This window comes from Gopherus evgoodei, chromosome 9, assembly GCF_007399415.2.
Source record: "Gopherus evgoodei ecotype Sinaloan lineage chromosome 9, rGopEvg1_v1.p, whole genome shotgun sequence".
NCBI lineage: Eukaryota > Metazoa > Chordata > Testudines > Testudinidae > Gopherus > Gopherus evgoodei.
Window position 1 is genome coordinate 43,714,555 of NC_044330.1, and position 18,072 is coordinate 43,732,626.

At 38.7% G+C, this 18,072-nt stretch overlaps 1 protein-coding gene across 4 annotated transcripts in view; it reads left to right on the forward strand.

The window, feature by feature from the left end:
- PER2 (period circadian regulator 2) overlaps positions 1-18,072 on the forward strand; it is an 87,252-nt gene that overhangs the window by 59,312 nt on the left and 9,868 nt on the right. For 3 of the 4 annotated variants that reach the window (XM_030574249.1, XM_030574250.1, XM_030574252.1), the window contains 9 exons: positions 739-892; positions 1,299-1,407; positions 3,394-3,525; positions 6,263-6,359; positions 7,546-7,702; positions 7,802-7,932; positions 9,380-9,583; positions 9,810-10,070; positions 12,980-13,836. In XM_030574249.1, coding sequence (XP_030430109.1) covers positions 739-892; positions 1,299-1,407; positions 3,394-3,525; positions 6,263-6,359; positions 7,546-7,702; positions 7,802-7,932; positions 9,380-9,583; positions 9,810-10,070; positions 12,980-13,836 — 2,102 coding nt within the window. The remainder of the gene's footprint in view (positions 1-738; positions 893-1,298; positions 1,408-3,393; positions 3,526-6,262; positions 6,360-7,545; positions 7,703-7,801; positions 7,933-9,379; positions 9,584-9,809; positions 10,071-12,979; positions 13,837-18,072) is intronic. The other variant, XM_030574253.1, reaches the window with a different exon arrangement.

The following is an 18,072-nucleotide window of genomic DNA, read 5'->3' on the forward strand; positions in this document are numbered from 1 at the left end:
CAAAATAGGAGAATTATTACTCAAGTTCTTGTTCCTTAGGGTACAGTCTGACTGTTGGAGACAAAATGGCCATAATAAGTAAATATGTTAGCCATTTTTCAGAAAGATAATTGTCTCAAGATCATACTCATATACGTAGTCATTTTTGAGTGATCTTTTTTTCGTTGATTAATGAACTGACAGGAAAGAAAATATGAGCCTCTTGGTCAGTGTCAACTCCTTTTTTTTTTTTGGGTTGCTTAAATTTTGAAAATGGAATAATTTTTCAGTTATTTTTTCTGGGGACATTTTTCTTGGTGGAGTTAGTGTTGCTGTGATGGCATCACGTTTTTAAAATCTTGTTTTTACATATGAAATGCATTTACAAAAATATATATATTTAGGTCTTCTACCTAGTGAAGAATTTTATGTTGGAGAATAAAATTCAGCATTCTGATTTCTTTTCATTAAAATGTGTTTGTAGATGTTGGTATGAGCAAAGAATATAATTTTATTTTCTATAAATTTAAATATATACAGTGCAGGTCAGTTCTCTTTGGTGGCCAAACACTTGTAATTTTCCCTTTTTGATGTGAAATTACCTAGAGTTTGGTTACTGGATAAACTTTGTCTGCCCTATATGTATACATACTCAAATTTTTTGTTGTGAAATTATTATAAAAATTGAATAAAAGCATATTAAATATAATGTTCATGTGTGACTATAAAACTGACATTTTTCTAAAACTTGCATTATAGTACTTCAATATGGTGGACAGCCTTTTGACTATTCACCAATCAGGTTTTGCACTAGAAATGGGGAATACATAACTATGGACACCAGCTGGTCTAGTTTCATTAATCCTTGGAGCCGAAAAGTCTCATTTATAATTGGAAGACACAAAGTTAGGACGTAAGTAGACAAGTTATTAGATTCTCATATTAATTAATGAGGGTGGGGGTTCAAGTCTGCAAAGCAACTCTTTTTAAATTAGTGGAAGAGAGCTGTACAAAAATGACAAATTCAAACTGCTTTCTTTTAATCTTGGTATTTGGGTTTTGTGATTGTAAATGTATATTATAATACATTAAATGCTTTTAACAATAAATTTGTAAGTGCTGCAGGTTTTTCCAATATTGTCAAGAGTTACTTCAGAATGGAGAAGCCATGTTCAGAGTAAGGCTGCACATTTTATCAGATTGAAAGTTTTTTAGATGCAATAGAATAGGAACAAGAGCCTATTTAATATATATGAAAGATTAATTTAGGTTGTGTTTTACATGCATTTGGAATATTTTGGGTATAATAATTTTTACAGTGATCCCTTAAATGAAGACGTATTTGCTGCTCCCAACTACACAGAAGATAAAATCCTTCATCCTAGCATTCAGGAAATCACAGAACAAATATACCGGCTGTTGTTACAGGTAGGGTCTGGGGTTTTATGTCGTGCTTGGGTCTTGAGTACTTACATGGCCTCCATTACTGCAGTACCTGAGAGTTTTATCTTTAATACCTTTGTCTTCATAACACCCCTTTGCGGTAGCAGTGTATTACCCCTATTTTACAGAAGTCATTTGTTTAATTATCTGATTCTCTATTGTGTAACACATTCCTTTACAAATTTATAATAAACTTACGGCCTTATGACCCCGTCTGCATTTTATACCAGGCATCCCACAACCTACACTAACAAATATACCCAGCCTTTTACCGTCCCCATTCAATAGTTTAAATAACTTTTTACTTAAAAAGTAAACTGTAATATGCCCCCCCACCCCCTTGCCCAATCACCATAGCAGAGGTAACAGGAATAAATTGCATTGCAGTCCATTCTCCCAATTCAGACAAAATGGCCTGTTCAGCATTGTAGTGGCGCACTTCACCACTCCTCTCAAAAACCAACTGGAGACCTCTCTGTGCAAACACCAGTGCCCTTTTATTTTCAGTGTTTGTTCCCACCACCTTCTATATACAGTTTATTTCAGCCCAGGTAGTCCCTTGGGGGACAGCTAGCTTCTGCAGCTAGCAGGGAACTCCAGTCTAAGGCTCCTCCCTTTCTGCTTCCTTCCTGTGAGCTTTATACAGCCCCCTGGCCCATAAAACCCACAGGTGTTTCTTCTTTAGCCCGGCAATGAGCCACACCCTGCCAGCTCCAATCAATTCCCCTTAATGGGAGCTGGGGCTAACGGGGCCTGGCCAGGTCTCCTGGCCAGCACCCTGTTACAAACATCATAATGAAGAGTTCAAAATACTTTTGGGTGGAAAATGGTTATCTTCCTGCATGACAAATTAGGACAGAGGTCCCCAAACTGGGGTGCACCTCCTGTGGAGGGGGCATGGAGGAACGTTCAGGGGGCACAGCTAGGGGCTGGGCCAGCTCCAGTGGGAAGGGAGCGCCACCCAGCTTGGCTTCTGGCCCCCAGCCCTGTGCTCAGGGCCCCGACTGCCGGGCCCAGCTCTGGGAGGGAGAGGGGAACGCAGACGAGTAAGGAGGGGCACAAGGTAAAAAGTTTGGGGATCACTGGATTAGGACCACATAAATTCATATACTCCACTAATACGCTCCAAATCAACCAATGCCTGCAGTTCCCCAAGTATCCAACAGATGCTGGCACTATTCCATATATAAGACTGTCAATATATTACACAGAGGTAGACTTAAGGTTAATTATTGAATCTTAATGATAGTTTTCCGGACTGCAAGACACTGTTATTTAAAAGTACAATTTGCCTCTAATATCCCATGATGTAGTGAGTTATAGTTTTATACTTACCTTTTTTTTTTGTCTGATGATGGTTAGGTTTTTAAACAGTTACATGTTTTTTCCATGTCATAAAGTTGAATTCTTTATTTGGCTGAATGCGTTGTCTTTTAAACTTTTTTATCTGGAATTTTAAGAGGCTACACAATAGTCCTAGTCAGTCTAACAATAATGACATTAATAGATACTATTTTCTCTTTATCAAAAGTGATACAGGTATATTTGACCAGGTAGAAATACTGTCAGTGATGCATTCAAAATCATGCTGTCTTTTAACTTGCTATGATTTCTTTATTAGAAGTCACATACACTATCCATATTAAAGTATATTTTAAGCTACCCCAACCCTGCAATGAACTTTGCTTTGTGCAGAGTCCTATTGACTCCTTTGGGGTTTCATGGCTTCACGGGATTGTGCCTATTGGGAGCTCATTGCCTGATTTGGGGCATGAGGGTGCAATCCTAGAAATAATTGCTCATATATGTACAGTATTGTACTTGCTTTGATATATAGGTATAGTCAAATGTATCCCTGTCTGGGATCTTAAGAAAGCATGCAGCTATAGAATCTTACTGATGATTCAGAATGACAAAAATTAGCATGTGCTTAACTTTTGTTAAAGTTGATTGCTAATATTTTTTTTGCAGCCTGTACACAACAGTGGATCTAGTGGCTATGGAAGCTTGGGTAGCAATGGATCCCATGAGCATTTAATGAGTATAGCATCATCCAGTGACAGCAATGGGAACAACAATGAAGAGACGCTAAAGGACAAGCATGTAAGGTTTTTTTTGTTTGTTTTTTTTTTTTTTTTTTAATTTTATTTTTTAAATGAAGTCTTTGGTACAAAACTCTCTATAACTGAAAATGATTTTCACTGTTGTTGTGGTTTCAAATTTTGGGCTGGGATTGAGGCTACTGCTGCATTATGGCTCTGGCCAGGTCCTTCCAGCAGAAATGTTGGGGAGATGGTTGGTCCTGTTTGAGAGGAATTCCTATCAAGAACTAAAAGCAGTGGTGGATTAGCAGTGGGCCAATGGGGCCTGTGCCCGGGGACCCTGGAAAAATGGGCGCAGACCCGCTCCGCCCACCCGGTGCTCCTGCCAGGGAGTGGGGGAAGGGGTGGGGAGGGCACTTCCTGGCAGGAGCGCCAGGTGGGCAGGGGAAGCCCCCGTACCCTCACTCCATTTCCCTAGCAGGAGCTGGGAGGGGCCAAGGACCTGCTGGTGGAAGGGGTGGGGAGGAGCCCCTACTTGCTCTGCCCCAGGGCCCCACAAAAGCTTAATCTATTTCTAAGCAGGGATATAGCTTTATTAGTTTGTGAAAACTTTTTTTCCTTAATTTTATAGGGGAAGAGCTAGTTCGCTGGCTTACCTGTTTGTGGATGGAAGAAATGAGAGGGGGGAAATCTTTGTATTTGTCTTCTTCCTGTGAGGGTTGTGAGACATTCTACAGAAGAGCAATAAACTTGTATGATGTGTGGATGGCAAGCGTGAGACAGTTGCCTAGGAGTGGAGTAGTTTGGCTCTTTGAATGATTGTCCATATGGTTTCTGCTCATGTGCATGGGAAAAGATTCTTTTTGAATAGCAGTGTCCTTTGAGGCTGTGCCTGGGCCTTGACATTCTTGTTGGCAAAAGAACCCAAAGACTGATAACACTGCCCACCCCCCTAGTTAGAGCCTAGCACAGGGGTAGGGAACCTATGGCACTTGCGCCAAAGGCGGCACGCAAGCTGATTTTCAGTGGCACTCACACTGACTGGGTCCTGGCTACTGGTCTGAGGGGCTCTGCATTTTAATTTAATTTTAAATGAAGCTTCTTAAATATTTTAAAAGCCTTATTTACTTTACATAACAGTAGTTTAATTATATATTATAGACTTATAGAAAGAGACCTTCTAAAAATGTTAAAATGTATTACTGGCATGCAAAACCTTAAATCAGAGTGAATAAATGAAGACTTGGCACACCACTTCTGAAAGGTTGCTGACCCCTGGCCTAGCAAATAGTTGATTTTTTAGTTAAGGGTTTGAATCAAAAAAAGTATGAAAACTACTTGTTTCAGTTCAAACTAAAACTGAATTTTTGTTTTGGGTTGACTGCAGCATTTTAGTTCAATCTGAAATGAATTTTTATTTTTTGATTTATTTATTTATTTATTGGTTTTTCATTTTTGGTTGTTTTTGGATACTTTTACCTATGGATCCTTTTATTAGCTAAATTTCATAATGAACTGATTTTTTGAAATGACAAGTTGAAATGTGTTGTTTTGACCTTTTGTACTCTCTTCCATTTTTGTTTGAAACTGTTCACTGGATTGGACCTGAATTCACCAATAGTTTTGATGCCCCCCCAAAAGAGGAATGGTCCTGAGCCTTTTGCTGGCCAGGGCAGACCATGTTTTTGGTGCCCACCTGGAGAAACAGAGCCAAAAACCCCACTGCTCTGACTGGTACAGAGCCCTCTGGAAGACGGTGCCCAGGATGACTGCTCTGGTTGCCTGGACCTAGAAGCATTTTTTTTGGCCAATTTACCATTCACTGGAAAATTTCACCCAGCTCTAGTATTTGTGTCCTTAGCATTGGGCTGGCATTCAAATCTGGGCTGCAGAAGTTTGCAGATTCTTCTGAGAAATATATTTTTTAAATTATTTAATATAGCTTCTTACTGATCCTGCTATTGTGTTACAACTCCTGTGGGCTTTCGAGTATGTCATTGTCTTTGTTTTCTGCTGATCAGCACAAATATTATGTGCAGGAAAAAGTATCTTAGCATTCACTAAAACCCTTAAAGACTTTTACCTTCCCTATCTTGATTTTAACAATTTTTTTTCTAAACATGAGCATTAGAAATACAGCTTTTTTTTTAAACTATTCTAGCAAGTGCAGAGGCAGGGTCAGAATGATGATACATTTTGTGAGGATAGACTAAGAATTTTTAATTAATGGTGTTTAAAAAGATAGGCAGATCTCTTTTTTGAAATGCTATATTAAGCATTATTAATTTTTTTTTTTCAGAGACCAGGACTGAGTCTGTTGTGTAGAATATTCTTTTTCTAATTTTCCTCTGCAAGCTCAGTTGCTAGTTTCAAATAAATGGCCCAATATTTTGGGAAAAAGTGTTTTGTTCTTGGTAGTTTGTGCTCCCCTAGCTAACACTGGAAGAATTAAATGCAGTCTAAGATGCGACTATGTCAACCACAGTGTGTAGTAAAATTATGTAAGTCTTTGCTTTCTCAATCAAGAAAAAAAAATCTTGTTCACCAGTCCTTTCAGTATATGTACACAGCCTTTGGAAATGACCTTCTCAGCTCAGGTCAACAGGCTTCGGTTTGTGAGGCTCACACTAGCACTCTGAAAATAGCTGTGTGGACAGCAAAGCTCTTTGAAGTTGCATTTAAGGTTGGAGCTTGGGCTCTGAAGCCTAGGGAGTTCATTAAGGACTCAATATGTATGAATAAGCCAAAATTTTCTAGTGACTATTTTTTCTCTTTGCACACCCCTTGACACTTTTCAGGTGACATGTCAAGATGCACATATGGCCAGAAATGAAGGACAACATGTTTTCACTGATAGAAGAGTGAAGCTGGAACATAAGAAAAAGTCTTTTGGAGGTAAAGCAGCAAGAGCTTGTATTTTTTTCTGTAAAACAGCAGAAGTTCAGATTTTTGTTCAAGTCAGCTGTGTTAAAGTAATTAAATCCAATTTCCAGGCAAAATATGACTGTCAGACTATAATACTAACTGGGAAACAGAACTTTACTTTTATTTAATACTATTTTGTGTTTATGGATGTGAGTTCAATGTCTGAGAATTGGATCAAATATCTTTTTGGAGTTTTCCAGTTAATTGAATATTTTTGTGATGGACAACTTTCAAAGACTTAATAGCTAAGCGTATTCTAAGATAACTATTTGGATTATACTATGTTATAAATAATTTAATTATTATTCTCTGTCTCTATTCTTGCATATTTGTTCTGTTTCTGAAAGTAGTAAATTCCTTCAGGGAGGGATTTTATTTTGTACTGCAACATTGTTGGTACATAATATATGTGCAGTTGTAAGAAGATGTATAGTGAGAGCTTTCCTAGAGCCTGTCTTCATTGCACAGTGTTCTCTTTAGCCTTACTGGGGAGTATTCCACCAAACCATCAGATAATTGCATTTTTTTAGTGGGTATTAGGTCATGTCAGCATAGACATTGTAACAAATGCCTCAGCCCAACAACTGTGATGTGACTCATAGAAAATATCATGAGGCACATGAATTGAGCTCACAGTTTTTAAAGTTAAAAGCTAAATTTAGGAAGGGACAAAATGTTACAAAAACAAGTAAAATATTTTCTTTCTATTTGTAACTCCAAAAATTCATAGATACTTTCAACTTGTTGTCACTCATAAGATTTAAAATTTGAACATACAAAAAGTTTGGCTATTCACCTGGTTCCTTAATACTTTACATCCACCCTCGTAGTCCTCAGACCTTCATAAATTCTGTTTTGAGTATGCTGACTGAAAATAAGTAAGTACCGAATACAGCGTAATATAAATTAAATTTCAAGTTAAAACTATGAGGACTATTGGTTTTCCGCTAATTGTGAAAAACATTTATGCAATACTTCCGTTACATTTGACTGGCACAAACATTTTATTGCAATATTTACTGGTTTTACTATATTTTAATGAAGGATAACTTCTGAGTCATTCAGAAGAAGGACATAAATTAGGTTTTGATTTACATCTGCTTTATTTTAAGAGTTATGAAGGGTTAACTTATAATAAGCATGAATCTTTATACAGAAAAAACAAATTTTTCGAGTGTTCGGATGGAAGATATAGCTGAAAAGGATACTGTAGCTATTGCTGCTCATAAGAATGTGGTTACAGAGGAACTGACTTGGAAGGAACAGCCTGTGTATTCCTATCAACAGATTAGTTGTTTAGACAGTGTCATCAGGTAGGCTTCCATCCAATGTGTATTGTTGGTGTGTAAATTGTTTTTAACCCCTAAGTTTGCAACATTTTTATTTAACTTTGTTAAACACTTACTATATAGGTACTTGGAGAGTTGCAGCATACCTGGCACAATAAAGAGAAAATGTGAACCTTCATCAAACAATGCTGCTTCACTGAGTTCTGCTGATCACAAGCAAAAAACAGCTGATAATGCCATAAAGCCATCAGGAGGTATTAACGTAATTTCAATTAGGATTTAGCAAAAATATCAGTTCTGTGCAGAACATTCTCAAGTATGGATTTTTTTAAGTGGAGAGGGAGAGAATGCCCATATTTGATTTTGACATTCTCATGTCTAGCAAGACAATGTGGCCGTGAAATCAAAATTCTAAATAACTTTAGCTTAGGGTAACTTCTGCACTGTCAAAGACAATTGATGAAATTTCTTCTTGAAATTTCATTATCTGTGTTCACTAAACAAATCACGTTAGTGTTAGGCTTTTAAAAAGCTACATAAAATTGTGAAAATTCATGAATGTTTGCAGCTTTTGTAGTTTGATAATTTGTGGTTAAGATTCCCTTAATTTGGAGTTTCTGAAGGCGTTGACAGTTCATCACAATAGAAATAACTATATAATCTTATTATGGTTTTGATGTTGGAACAGCTGTGTTTGTTATGGTAATCACACAAGTGCATTAAGCATATTAATATACATATATAACTTTTCTGGGGGTCAAAGCTAAAGCAAATCAATTAAGAGGCAAACATTGGATATGACTAGGTATAAATAACTATACAATTTTAAAGTAACTAAAGATACGTTGTACTTTTTAAAAGAGAATTCTTGATGGCTATCACATTTATAATAATAATTGGAGATATACCTATCTCCTTGAGCTGGAAGGGACCTTGAAAAGTCATTGAGTCCAGCCCCCTGCCTTCACTAGCAGGACCAAGTACTGATTTTGCCCCAGATCCCTAAGTGGGCCCCTCAAGGACTGAACTCACAACCCTGGGTTTAGCAGGCCAATGCTCAAACCGCTGAGCTATCCCTCCCCCTATGTCTATTGTTGGAAAAGGGATGGAGGAAGTAGAAAGGGAGGCAGAAGGAATATATAAATAGGCATGGCAGAATTTTATTTTTATTTTTTATAATTTTGACAGCTAATATTGTTTTTAAGCATTTGTTTTGTTTTTTATCTTTTTAAATGTTCATAATGGTTGGAAGTTATGGGGAGGGTCAGACAATTATTTAATGACAGTAGACATTGAGATTCAAAAAGCTAAAGCTTTATAACTGTTAAAACACAAATTGTCAACATCACATGTCAAAATAGGTCCTTAAATCAAACACTAAGTTCTCAAGAAGCATTCTTCTTACTTTGCCTATCTGTAAATTTCAGCTGTTATCGATGGAAATACGTGTGTGTGTGTGTGTGTGTGTGTGTGTGTGTGTGTGTGTGTGTGTGTAATAGTATGTTTTGGAAGTTGGGGTAATATCTGACATAAACACGTTGGCCCTTGCTGAACTATTGGGAATGAACAGAATCTGAATAACCTTGCTTTCTTCTCAAAAGCAATTCAGTCTCTGGCATTCTATGACTCAGGCGATTGATTTTTTTTTTCATTAGCTTATTTCATGTTTCATCTAATGAAGTTTTAATTTTTTCTCCTCTGAAGAAAGAGTGCTGTTGAAAACTCATATAGACCCTGCTGTGTTGAAGACATCTGATAAATCAAATGGTCCTCCGGTAGTTGGTGCTCACTTAACCTCTTTGGCTTTACCTGGGAAACCAGAAAGTGTTGTATCCTTCACCAGTCAGTGCAGCTACAGTAGCACCATAGTTCATGTTGGGGACAAAAAACCACAACCTGAATTAGGTACAGTACTTATTATTGAGATGAATAGCTTAATTTAAGACATTTTACCACTGTAATTAGCTATTCCATTATCAACCGATGGGATGATGTACGCTTTTTTGTTGCTATAGAATACTTACGGACAGACATTTTAGAGTTACAGTGCTTTTATCGTAAAGTCTTAATTTTAAAATTAGCATAATATTTTGCCTCATTTGCCTTAAATATTTTTTCACTTTTGTTCTAGAAATGATAGAAGATGGTCCTAGTGGAACAGAACTCTTCGATAGTCAACTTCTTGTCCCTCCATCCACCGCTATACATGCAAACCAGGAAAAAGAGCTATTTAAGAAGCTGGGACTTACAAAGGAAATTCTTGCAGTGCATACACAAAAAGAAGAGCAGAGCTTTTTGAATAAATTCAAAGAAATCAAAAGATTCAAGATTTTTCAATCCCGCTGCAATTACTACTTACAAGATAAACCCAAAGGACGTCATGGTGAACGTGGTAAGGCAATAGTTGTTGTCTTTTGAACTTTGTTTTAACCATTAAAGTTATCTGTGAACAGGAAAAAACATATCTTAGATGTTGCAGGTTCAGAAGCTATTGTTAAACCATGGATCACTTTAAGGTTAGTACAAATGCAATTGTCATTTTTCTTTGGCTGAAGTTAGGCTTCAGTGTTCACTGAACCCTGGATATGAAATCCTGCTCCTTCCAGGAAGCCCAGAAAGGAATGGAGAAGGGACACTGATCTGTAGGGCACAGTGGTAGGAGGAAAAAATAGAAGGGAATATTATATGTAAAATAGGCATGGATAGTTGTATCTTTTGTATTGATAACTGGCATCAGTTACAAATTGAAGATTTATTGCATTTGAATTTAAAGAATCTATAGCGGGGTGGCCAAACTTACTGGTCTTCCGAGCTGCATACAACAATCTTCAGAAGTTCGAAAGCGGGGGCACACCTGCAGGAACCGGGGCTTGGGGCTTCATCCCGACTCCTGCTGAAGCCCCTACCCCACTGCAAGGCAGAGGTCCTGAGTTCTTCCCCCCGACCCCCAATTGATAGGAAGAGAATGGGGAGACATGGGGGGCTTGCAAGCTGCACTTTAACAGTAAAAGTGCCGCATGTGGCTCATGAGCCACAGTTTGGCCCTTGTTGATCTATAGCATAAAGCATAAAATTGCTAAGTCCTTTAAATGTGAGATGTTGTGTTATACCTATGATGGGGTGTAGGGATCCCACACAGATGAGGAAGGCCTCAGAGTCCAGGTGGTGTAGCTAGCCCCGTCTCTGCAGCCCTGTCAATCATGCATGATAATGAGGAGGCTTTTAAACTGCAGTCACCTATGGGGGAACCGGGAGGGAAAGGAGCAGGATTGCCCGAAGCATCAGACTGCAGGAATGACTCCTGAAGCTGTGGATGGAACCCCTCACCAGAGACCTTCACCATGATGCAGAGGAGAGTATAGCAGACCTCAGAGGCCCAGCCAGAGCGATCTTCCCAAAACCCATTACTTTGGTGCTGGATCACTGATAGCACTTTAGACTTGCCAAACACACCCCCTTACTGGGGCTGCAGAGAGGAATTATCCCTGAACATCTTGGGGGTTGTGACTTTTATTTTGATTCCCCATCTGGAGAGATTTAAGAAGGCCCACAAAGGGCAGAGCACACACACCCTTGCAAATAGTGAGGAACCGCGCAATGTAGATAACTGGGCATGGTTAGGTTCTCCTATCCTTGCAGTGGGGAACCACCAAGGATTCTGTTACTAGATCTTTAAAATATAAATCAACAAAACATACAGTAGAACCTCAGAGTTACGAACACCTCAGGAATGGAGATTGTTCGTAACTCTGAAATGTTTGTAACACTGAACAAAATGCTATGTTTCAAAAGTTTTACAACTGACCATAGACTTAATACAGCTTTGAAATTTTACTATGCAGAAGAAAAATGCTGCTTTTAACCATCTTAATTTTAATGAAACAAGCACAGAAACGGTTTCCTTACTATGTCATATCTTTTTTTAAACTTTCCCTTTATTTTTAGTAGTTTATGTTTAACACAGTACTATACTGTATTTGCTTTTGTTGTCTCTGCTGCTGTTTGATTGCATGCTTCCAGTTCCAAATGAGGCATGTGGTTGACTGGTCAGTTACTAACTCTGGTGTTGGTAACTCCGAGGTTCTACTGTACTACAAGTTGCCATGAAAAATTATGACAAAATATTTCATCTATGAATCCCTTGTTTGAAAATCAAATCCATAAAAGTAATGTTTAAACTTGTATGTGTGGGATTGTTCTTCACTTCTACAGTGTGTATGATCAATATTTTAACAGAAGATTCAAATTCTACTAACCTCTTTATGGTAGGATGTGAACATCTACAAATTGTGTGCTAGAGCATTTTACATTAATATTAAAAACAATGGGGCAGCCTCATCCCAAGTTTTGGAACCAATGGATAAATGTACTTATAAGTAATTTTGTGATGGTGATGAATGAAAATGATCACGAAAGATGGTCATATTATTGGTTAGGGAATTAAAGTATTTGCTGAACTGATTTTAGATCAGCAGTGTCAAACTCACTCTGAGAGGGCAGAATTCAATTTTTAATTATAGCTCATGTACTGTGTAGCTATTGACATCTACATACTATGCACAATCCACAGCCAGGTGTTTAACATACTGATAATCGAGAAACTTTCTTCTCTGCCTTCTGACAAGTGTGCACCAGAATGGAGATTTTCAAATGTGTGAAATTTTTCTTTCCTCCATCAATCCAGTTGACTACTGACACCAGTTTAGTTTGTAACTAAAAGAAAATTTTAGTGTTGTCTTCCACGTAAAATAAAGCAACACGCTCTTCTACATAAAAAGACCTTTTCCTCAATCAATCAATCAATAAATAAATTGCCACAGCACCTCCTAGTTTTGCTACATCTTTTGTTCTGGGTTTATTCCCTCTTTTGCTTGCTTGAGAGTCTTTAGAGTTTCCTCTGAAATTAAAGGCCTGTGCGGCAGTCATTCTCTAACACAAAGAGGGCTAGAATTGCCTTTCTGTAATTGCTGTTTTCATTGACCAGAGAGAATTCTAGAGGTACTCCCCCCTCAAAAACTGAAGTCGCTGCATCAAAACTGTTGGACAAAGGGGTGAAGGACTACATTTGGGCACAAAATGCACAGCTTTTTCCCCCTCCTTGATTTTCCTTTTCTGCAATTGTGCTAATACAGCTGCTCCTGCAAAGTTTCTGTGCCAGAGGCAGAAGAATGAGTCTGACTACTCCCTAGTCAGTTCCATTCAGTTGGAATAGAGCAACAGACACAATTTTCAGCAGCTTCTGAGAATGACTTGAAGGGGACACTTCACAATTTGGTATAATTATTTCCCGCTGTGTTCCAGGTGCTCGTGGGCAAAGAAATGGTACTTCTGGAGTAGATCAGTCTTGGAGGAAAAGTGGAAAGAACAGGAAATCAAAACCAAAACGAATTAAACCACAGGAGTCCTCGGACAGTACAACTTCTGGACCCAATCCCCCTCATCAGTTTCCTTTGCAAGGCCTAAATAGTACAGCTTGGTCACCATCAGATACTTCTCAAGCTAGCCATTCAGCCATGTCTTTCCCTGCTGTTATGCCTGCATATCCACTTCCAGTTTTTTCAGCAGCAGGAACTGTACCTCCAGGTCCTGAGGCTTGCCTTTCTGGTTTCAATGATTTACCAGATTCTGGAAATAATTGTCCTGTGCAGCCATCACACTTCTCTGCACCTCTTGTAGCACCAGTGGTAGCTCTTGTGCACCCCACCTACATGTACCCTCAAATGAACAATAATTTACCCCAGACACTTTACAATAGCCAGCCTAACTTTTCTGCTGATCCTACTTTCTCTTCACAGTCAGTGTTTTCAGCACAGCCGCCATTAGCTGTCCCAAATCCTTTCCCTCAAGAGACATTCTTTCCAATACAACCATTCCATTATAATACACCAGCAGAAAGTGAAAAGACTCCTGCCATGGAATCACGAAATGATCCATCCCGTTCCTCCACTCCACAGTCTCTTGGTCCTCAAGATCAGGCCTCGCCGCCTTTGTTCCAGTCCAGGTGCAGTTCTCCGCTACAGCTAAACCTTCTGCAATTAGAAGAAACCCCCAAAAGTGCTGAAAGTGGAGCTGCTGCTGGTTTACATGGAGCTTTAATTGAAGGAGGATCCACAGACAAACCCATAACTGATGACAGCAGCAGAAAAGGATCCTCTCCTGTAAGTATTGCATATAGTTTCCAGAAAAAAAATAAATCTTTACACTTTGAATATAGCTATTCTTCTCTTCATAGTCCATGTGCAGAAATACTTCAGAAAAGTGTAAAATTGTATTGTCCCAACAGTAATTTATGTAACATCAGTTTCAAAGCTGTACAATTTGTTTTTTTGCTGCAGAGTTTCAATGTAATCTCTTTAAACCTACCCTCAAGTTTAGGTTGGAAATTTGGACTTTTCCAGTGAGCTCATTCTAGTGAAATAAATTGTTTTAAACTTACTCTTTCCATGAGGGAAAGAAGAGAAATGAAATTTGTTTTCATACTGAACAAAAACAGCATGCTGTTTTGTTACTACTTTTTTTTTAATTGCTTTAGAAAGTTTATAATATAAAGTTAGTAGAAGAGGTTTGGAAATGTATTACGTATATTGCAAGACCTGTTATATTTTATTCAGTTAATATGAACACACGATATTCTTTTTGTGAAGAGAATTGAAACTGATTCTAAGAAACCATCTTAGCAACTTAATTCTTTTGTTACAAGCTTTGAGGGGCAGATAAGTGGAAAAATAACTGTGGACTAAGCAAACATTTTTGTAATTTTAAAATCCAATGTACAGTACATTGGCAAATGAAATGAGGAAATTAATTAATATATGTATCTCTACACCATTTTAGCTTTTCCTAGGTCTACGTGGTATAGTAAAATTGTATGGACCATCAGTCAGTTTCCCTTTTACCTCAGGTTCCTTAAATTTCAAGGATCAACATGTGGGTGTTGATTTTGTTGAATTTAAACTCTGAAAATAAGAGGATCTCTATTAGAATAATGTTTGCTATACAGGATTTAACAACATTGAGGTAGGCTAATAGAGGATTTGGACCCCTGTTAGCCCCTTAAAAATATATGTGGGGGGGAGAGGGAGGCTTGTGCATGCACGTACCCAAGATACATATACTGTTACTTGTGTACTTATGAGTCATTAAATATTATGCAGTTAATTGTAGTAAATGATATAGCAGTGTTAACCTGTATGGAATCCCTAAAAATACTTATTGGGAATGTGGATTTTTTGATGATGTAGTTGATGCAAAATGTGTTGATGCTAATGCATATGCCCTGGAATTCCTATCTCTCCAGAATGTTAGGACCTGGCCATCACCCAGTGTTTTATTTTCAACTCTAAGAATCTCTGATGCATTTTATTTTAGTGCTCATTGGGAAATACTAGTCTATAATCATAGAATCCTAAAATATCAGGGTTGGAAGGGACCTCAAGAGGGCATCTAGCCCAACCCCCTGCTCAAAGCAGAACCAATTCCCTGACAAATTTTTACCCCCGTTCCCTAAATAGCCCCCTCAAGAATTGAATTTACAACCCTGGGTTGAGCAGGCCATTGCTTAAACCACTGAGCTATCCCTCCCCCTTGCAAAGGAGTTAACCAATATGTATAACTTCTGCTTCATAGATCTGTTGTCTTACAGTGGCGTGTGTGTTTAAATTATGCTCTGTGGAGCTATTGCTGTTTTCTTGGCATATTAAGCAAGATCCAGATACCTCTGTGTTGGTGCAGAGAGAGAGAGTACACAATGAATGCCCTGTGATTTTATAAGTCTTAACTAGTTTAAGCAGACCATACAATATTCTCCTCTTAAAGGTTAATTAGATTAAAACACTAAAAAAACATAGACTAATCCATATTTAGGGTTGGTCAAAATTTTCTGAATTTAGATCTTTGGATGTGGTGGGGGTATTTTGTTTGTTTGTTAAATTGTATTTTAGACAAGGGGGGGAAGAAAAATTTTTTTAAACACTAGTTCTACCCACAATGGATCATAAAACTTATTATTTTAAGGGGGAGAAGCTTTCAGGTAGTGAGACAAATAGTCCGGTTTCATTTCTAGAGTACAAAGGGTGCTTACTAGATGCTTTTCCTTGTATCAGGTTTTCAACCAATGAGTTAATGTAATAGGTGCACCTCTGGAGAATACTGTGTGAGAAACTTGAGAGGAAAAATTCATTGTTGACAAATACAAAGCATTGTACATTGAAAGGAATAATTTGTATTACTCATGCTCATCAGTTGGGTTTGAATGTAACTAACTACATGGAAAACAACTTAATGTCATTGTGAACAGCTCAGCGGAAACTTCTGTTCAATGTGCAGTGGTAGTCAAAAGCAAACAAATGTTAAAATGTATAAAGAATTGGATGGAAAAATAATACTGAAAATATGTCATTATCTGAGCCAATGGAATGTCCTCATGTGGCATAGTCAAATGATCAATCGTGATCACCCTATTTCAAAGAGAGAGAGCAGAAATCGAAGGATCCAAGAGATGATGAGAACTATATGGGGAGGGACTGATAAAATTGAGACTGTTTAGAAAAGAGACAATTGAAGACTTGCCCTTTGATGGCTCAGAATTGTTCATTGAAAGTGACAGTGTCCTACTCTTGCTGAAAGATCCTATGGTGACTTTATACTTCTGGGAATTTGTGCTCCTCCAGCTTCCTGCCCTCAGCTTGCGTATCAGCAGAGGCAGCATATACAGTTTTACAGTAGACAGAATGATGCAAAGGAGCATCTGAAGTACAGTAGGGAACAACAGCTTTCTCAACCTTGACTCTAAACTCTGTTATACTGACAGATCCTCAGATGAATGAGGTGTTCAAGAGCAGCACCAGAACCAGTCCACAGAATATGACCACCTTCCCCATTCCTCTTTATGAATCCTTCTCACAGGAAACTATTGGAAACAGAAATGGCCTCATCTAGGAGCTGTAGAAGAGGTTCCCCAGGAACATAAGAGGCTTCAAACTCCTCGTACTTCTGAAGAAAAAAGGTCATCTTTGTCCTGTTCTAGAGTTGAGGAAAAATGGATGGATAGATAGCTTGACTTGCAGGATCCTTCCACACCTCCATCCATCTGGCCCACTAGAAATACCTAAGGGTCACAGTGAGTCCCAACCATTATCAATACAGGTTTCTGCCATTTGGACTCTCCATAGCATCAAGAGTGTTCACAAAGTGCCTGGCTGTAGAGATGGCACATCTAAGAAACCAGGAATCCCCATCTAGGCAACTGGCTGATTAGATGACAGTCCCAGGAAAAGATTGAAACAGCCCTAGATGACATTCTTTCCCAGTTTTCCCAGTTGGGATTCCTGGTGAACTACAAGAAATTGTCCTTCGCAGTTGGTAAAGTTAATAGGAGCTCTGATCAACTCCAGATCAGCAAAGGTATCTGCTGGAGGACAGGTTCTGGTCCCTTTAGTCAATTAGTGCATGACATGTGGTCAAATTGACAACAGCACATACATGCCCTGAGCTTTTAGGCCATATTTCTGTATCAGCATATGAGACACCACTTGCCAAATTTAATCTGTGGACTCCACAACAGCGTCCAAGCATCATATGAGCAGATGAGTTGTAGTTTAGCCCCATGTCCTACAGGATCTCAGGTGGTGGCTAGATCCACTGAACATGAGACAATACTCTTTTCAGTTTCTTCCCAGTGATTATGCTAGTGACAGATGTCAGGAACAGATTGGGGCACCCAATAGAACCACTTTCAGATGCAAGACTCATGTTGTCAGAATCATCTGAAGCTCTACCTGAATTTCTTGGAATTAAGGGCTGTCAGTCTAGCCTCTGTAGCTTTCCTGCCTGTTCTTCAGACTCTATGGTGCAGACAGATGGCACATTGGCAGAGCACCATTTGTAGTGGCAGTGCACTATATAAACAAACAAGGATGCCCTCAATCATCCCATCTCTGTTTAGAAGCCATGAAGTTCTGGGAATGGCATCATCAGCCTGCGGCAATCTTGGTAGCTCTAAATCTTCTGGGAGTCAGCAATGACTTGCACACTTTGAGCTCGAACTTAACTAGTCTTGAGTGGTCACTGCAGAAATCCATTCTTGACCTGATATTCTACCAGTGTGAGATCCCCTACTGTAGACCTCTTTACCATAGTGGACAGTTTCAAATATAGGGACTTCTGTTTCAAAGGAGATGTAAACCCAGCCTGCCTTCTAGAAGCCTTTCTTCATTTGATCTCAAGAACTCCTATGTTTTCTCACTGATCCTTCTTCTCCCCATCCACAGGATAATATCCAAGATACGATGGGACATGTCTACAGTTATGGTAGCCCCTACTGGCTGAAGCAGCTTTAGCTGTTGGATCTCGTGCATATGTCCAGCCAGCCTCCCAGCATGCCTTCCCATGTGTCC